Source organism: Vitis riparia, chromosome 9 (genome assembly GCF_004353265.1).
Source record: "Vitis riparia cultivar Riparia Gloire de Montpellier isolate 1030 chromosome 9, EGFV_Vit.rip_1.0, whole genome shotgun sequence".
In the NCBI taxonomy this organism is placed as follows: domain Eukaryota; kingdom Viridiplantae; phylum Streptophyta; class Magnoliopsida; order Vitales; family Vitaceae; genus Vitis; species Vitis riparia.
In genome coordinates this window covers 11599319-11604978 of record NC_048439.1, presented here as the reverse complement: position 1 = coordinate 11604978, position 5660 = coordinate 11599319, and the positions used below count along the sequence as shown (strand labels likewise).

General features: G+C 31.6%; 1 protein-coding gene across 1 annotated transcript; it reads right to left on the bottom strand.

The window, feature by feature from the left end:
• Positions 1-847: 847 nt before the first annotated feature.
• On the bottom strand, positions 848-3580 carry LOC117921808 (putative disease resistance protein RGA3). Its single transcript, XM_034839768.1, has one exon. The coding sequence runs from the start codon at positions 3578-3580 to the stop codon at positions 848-850; it is 2733 nt and encodes a 910-aa protein (XP_034695659.1).
• Positions 3581-5660: the final 2080 nt, after the last annotated feature.

The following is a 5660-nucleotide window of genomic DNA, read 5'->3' as shown; positions in this document are numbered from 1 at the left end:
TTTTAGACTTGGGGAAGGAATAGAGTTTTCCAACTAGTTATTTCTCAAGCATTTGGGAAATTAAATTAAATTTCTTTCAAATAATAAAAAAAATTAAAATTAAAGAAAATTTTACTTTGAAAAACAAATTGATTTAAAATGGAAAACTACTATGGTTTGGATGCACTTTATTTATTTATTTATTTTTTTAAAATAGTAGTAACTATTATCTACAATAAAGAAACTTTTACATACTTACCTTAAAAGATTTATAATTTTTAAAAATAGTTTCAAAAAATTAATTTCACTATTTTATATTTTAAAAATTTTGAAAGTAGTTTTCAAGAATATATGTGGGGAGAAGTTCATAATTTTGTATTAAAGTTGATATATTTTATATAAAAGTTATTTTTTACTTCTTATTTTTTAAAATAAAGGACAATAGACATATGAATTTACATTTATAAATAATTAACTAAAAGATATGGTTAAACTTACTCTTAGTAACTAGGGAATTGGCAAAATATATAAATAAATATATAAAAAAAAGAAAAAGAAAAAGGAAAGAAAGAGATGAGATAAATAATTATAGAAAAGCAAAATTAAAAAGAAAAGAGAATAATTACTTGCATGGAGGGCAACCGGCAAGCGTAGAGCCAATGGACAAATGTTGAGGGCTTCCACCTATTTCCTCTTTACCCTTTTTTTTTTTTTTTTTCTCAAATAAAAATAATAAGAGAAAAGAAAAAGGTGAGGGAAGAAGAAAAAAGAGAGAAAAGAAGGGTTAGGGAAAAAGAAGAGGAGTATTATTATTTTTATTTAAAACAAAAGGGGGTTAAAAGAGAGAATAGGTGGGGCGTTTTAACATTTACAGTGCCCAACGTCCTCTTAACAAAAGCTTAATTGGTGGTTTCCTCTGGAGCAGGAGGCTTGGTACTGCCGCAAGCTTTGGACTTCTTGTTATTTCCAAGGAAAGAAGACATGGCATTACTTTCCTCCCTTCTTCTTTTACTTCCCAATTTTCCCACTTTGACATGATTTTAAAAGACAGATGCTTCAACCTTGGAAATGCAATTGCTGATGATGATCCCAAGAACTCACCACCCACGTATTTCACTTCCGGTATGCAGTATATTTTCAGGCTCTCGAGAAGTGGGAGTTCCCCTAGAGGAGGCAAACACTGACATTCTATGCAAGACGAAAGGTGAAGGTGTGTTAGTTGGAGTAATGATGGCTCTATCATCCATTTGGGCCATTCTCTGACTTGATATGATGCTATGCATAAGGATTTTAAGTTTGGATGGGGTTGTAAGGCTTCGGCCACTTCCTTCATCATCATCATTGTTTGTTTCTTCCATGGTTTGAAACTTAATGTCAAACCATGGAGGTGTTTCTTATTTTTTAATTCTGCCTTTTCAGCCTCCCCTGCATCTTCTACACTGCTCAGTCCTTTTATTTCAAGCTCTCCTCGAAGCTCATTCAACTTTCTCATTTCTTCTATTTCGCACACATCACTTGCAACCTCATCACTTGCATCCTCATCACAAACAATAAAAGCAGGCAATGTTCGAAGAGAGGTTAATCTTCCAACTCCTTTTGGGAGGCTTCTCACACCATAAATTCCCCCACTAATTAAAAGATGTCTCAAATTAACTAGATTTCCCATTCCTTGAGGCAGTTTTTTAAGGCGCAAAGAACAACAAACATTCAAGGTTTGCAGATTCCATAACTCACTGATTGTTTCTGGTAATGTTTCCAATCTCCTGCAATATGATAGATTAAGGTACCTAAGATGTACGAATTCACCCACCTCCCTTGGGAGTTCTACAATTGAGTCATTACCTCTCAAATCCATTGCTCTAAGATATTTGAATTGCTGGAATGAATAAGGTGGAAATGGGTCAATTCTATACCTGTCGTCAAACACAACTAAAAGTGTGCGTAAATTTCTCACGTTATTGTCGGAGAAAGGGAATTTGGTACTTCCATGTACCATTAAAGATGCATGACGACCTTTTTGAAGGTACAAGTTCGTCTTCAGGTTTTCACTATCATCCTCCAAATTTAAGCATTCGTTGTGGGTCAAAAATTGAGCAAAGTCATGCACTATATCATGCATCTTGCACCTTACTATGTTACCCTTATCATCTTTCTCAAAATCTTGGAAGAAAGACCGAGCTGCTAAGTTTTCAAAGTACTCTCTCCCAACTGTCTCCATCTCTCTGCCTGCCTTAGAGTTGAGGTAGCTTTGTGCCATCCATAACTTAATCAAGTCATCTCTTTCAATTGAGTGATCTTTGGGAAAGACAGCACAATATGAGAAGCACTGTTTAATTGGCGGGGGCAGATCATAATAACTCAACAACAAGGCAGGGGACAGTTTTTTCTCAAAAACATCCAATTCCCACATTTTACTATTCAAGACATTCTCCCAATCCTCTTTATTATTTTTGGACTGCATCAGACTCCCTAAAGCTTTAACGGCAAGAGGTAACCCCTTGCACTTGTCTGCTATTTTTTTGCCAATTTCCTCTAGTTCTTCAATTTTGTCGGTACTCTTCCCGCAGAAAGCTATTTGGGAAAATAATGCCTGACTTTGCTCTAATGGTAAGCTTCCTAAGGAGTGCATGTATGTGCTTCTCATCATCCTAGCAACGCTCTCATTGCGAGTGGTCACTAAAATTCTACTCCCACCACCTCCACACTTGAGACAATTCTTGAGTTGTTCCCACAACTGATAGTCTTCGGTCCACACATCATCCAGCACAAGGAGAAACTTTTTCCCACAAATAGATTTTTGAATTTTTTGTTGTAGAGCTTCAGGATCATGGAGATCAGAAGACTGGCCTTGGAGGGCTTCAAGAATAGCCCTCAAAATTCTTATTGGGACAAAAGGATCAGAAACGCAGACCCAGATTCTTATCTCAAAATGAGCCTTCACGTCATCGTGGTTAAAGGCTAGTTGAGCAAGAGTTGTTTTGCCGATACCTCCCATCCCAAACACGGAGATGGTGTAGAGGCCCAAGCTTTGTTCACAACTCGTACCCAACAGCTGCCTTAGTATGATGCCCTCGTCCCTATCCCGACCATATACCTCTGTAGTGTCAACTGCAGAGATGGTTATAATTCTTTGTAGTTCCTCGTTGTTAGTTGATTTAAAATCAAACTGATTTCTCTCGTTTGCAATGTCCTCAACTTCTTGTTTTATACCCTTAATCTTAAGAGCAATGTCACGACGCCTAGCGACTCGTTTGAAACAGATGCAAGGGGAAGGAATGCAGGAGCTTACCTTCTTCTTAGGCATGGAAGGGCTTTCAACTCTCTCAATCTGAGATTTGAGAAAAGCAGTGCTCCACTCATCCAGCACGTCGTCCATTTGGTAGGCGATGTCTTTAAGCCTCTCCAACCAAACCTTGACAGGTTCCTCGTTCACTTGTCTCTTCTCTGCATCTGCAACAACAGCTCGGACGATCTGGAGTGTGTTGGTGAGGCTTTGGATTTCTCTTTTAACACCCACAACCAGACAAACTTCATGATGAAATTGTTGTTGAATAAGAGAAGCCAACCGGTCTAAGACAATAGAAAGGAGAGCGTCCGCCATTAGGGGTTGAAGAAGGTGGGATTGATGGAGGAGGAGGAGTGAAGAATATGAATAAAGACTAGTGAGATGGAAAGATGGGATGTAGAGCTTCAGGATGGTGGAGGCAGAGAGGCATGAAGGGGTATTGAATTTGAGGCATTGCAGCTTTATAATGAAATTGAAAAAATAATTCTTTCCTACCATATATAATAAGTGGCATGCGGGCAAAGAAAAGCACAAAAGCAAAAACTTGTAATGTATGGGAAATGGAATTAATTATTTTTATCTACTAATGAATTTAATGATTTCAATTATCATAATTGGATGCAACTAAGAGTATAAGGTTGGCATGATTGCTTATTTTCAATTCAGTATTAGGTAAAATGAGAGTGAGAATGAGAATGAGAAACTAAATAAATTAACAATAATATTGACATAGTTTAAAATATATATTTTTTTTATTTTAAAAAACTCTCAAACTACATGGTCTAAAATGATTTTTTATTTTGATTTAACAAAAAATAGTTTTGAGAGTTTTTTAACTGAATAATAAATGTCTACATAGTTGATTTTAAAACAATATTTTATTTTTAAAAATAAAAAATAATTTTAAAGATTTATAAGACTATTTGATTATTGTTCTTTAGAAATTGTTTTTAAAATTAAAAGAGAATCATTTTTAAAGAATAAATAAAAGTTATTTTAACTAATTTTTAGAAACAAAATGAAAACATAGAGAAATAAGAAAAAATTTAAGAATAATTAATTGTAACATAATTAATACTTTGGATTCTTTGATGAATGTTCTAATTTTTAAGAATAATTTAGGATTAAAAAATTGATTAATTAATTATAGATTAAATAAAAAAAATTATAATGGTCTATCTATAATCCGGTACTAAAAAAGTATGCGTGTAATGAGAAATTGGTCTCATTTATACCTTAGAAAATAAATTTTATTTATTTTAAAATTTATTCAAAATAAAATAGTATTAACAATTATTAATTTTAAATTATTATTATTTATTTTTAATAAAATGAATCAATTATGCTTTTATGAAGATATTAATATCCATATTTTTATAGTATTTGAAAAAATATATATATAATTTATGATTTTATTATAATATTACCATTCATATTTTATTAAAAATTATTTATTTTTTTAATTTATTTTTAATTATAAAGTTATTTTATTTTTAACTAAAACTTGAATTAAATTTAGTTTATATTATTAAATTGAATTTACAATATTTTAAAAAAATAAAAATAAACAAATAATTTTTAAAAATAATTAACCCAAACAGTTTTGTTTTTTTATTTTTTGAAAAGTAATTTTAAAAATAAACTACATCTAGGGAATCAAAACACCTTCGTTATGAGTGAGATTTTTCATTTCCCTAAAATTTAATTTTTATTTTATTTTATTCACATAATTACTTGAGTTATCCAAAAATAAAATTGATGAGAAAATGAATGAAATGTATACTTCCATTCCTTATTCTCCGACAGCCTTAGTTTATGTATTGCTTAAAGCAAAAGTAAAAGTTGATTTAATAGGCTTTTAATAAAATATGATTCCCACATTGATGAACCACATCAATTATCCTCTCCTTTGATGATACGTGATGATGGAATGAAGGAAACAAAAATTCTGTTCACCTTTTTGCTTTTGCTTTTGCTTTTTCCAATCACTAGATTCTGTAATTCAATTTATTTGTTATTTAAAGCAAAAATAGAAAATAATTGGCTTTGCCTATTCTTCAGCCACAAGTTAAAATGATTCGCCATGAATCAAATAGTTTTTATTTGCTCATCACCTGGTTTATAGATATTTGTCAGTGCATTGGCTCACTTTTTCATAGACTACACCAAAACAATGAAAAATATAGAGTGCGTTTTATAGTAATTATAGGAAGTATTTATACTATTTTTAATACTTGAAAATTTTTATTTTTGAAGTATTAGAAAGATTAGAAATACTTTTTAAAATTATTGTTAAACGCGTTTATGACAAAAAAAATTATAAATTAATATAAAAAAATAAAAATATAAATGAGTGAAATTACAAAATTTGAAAAGACCTCAAACAATAGAAAGG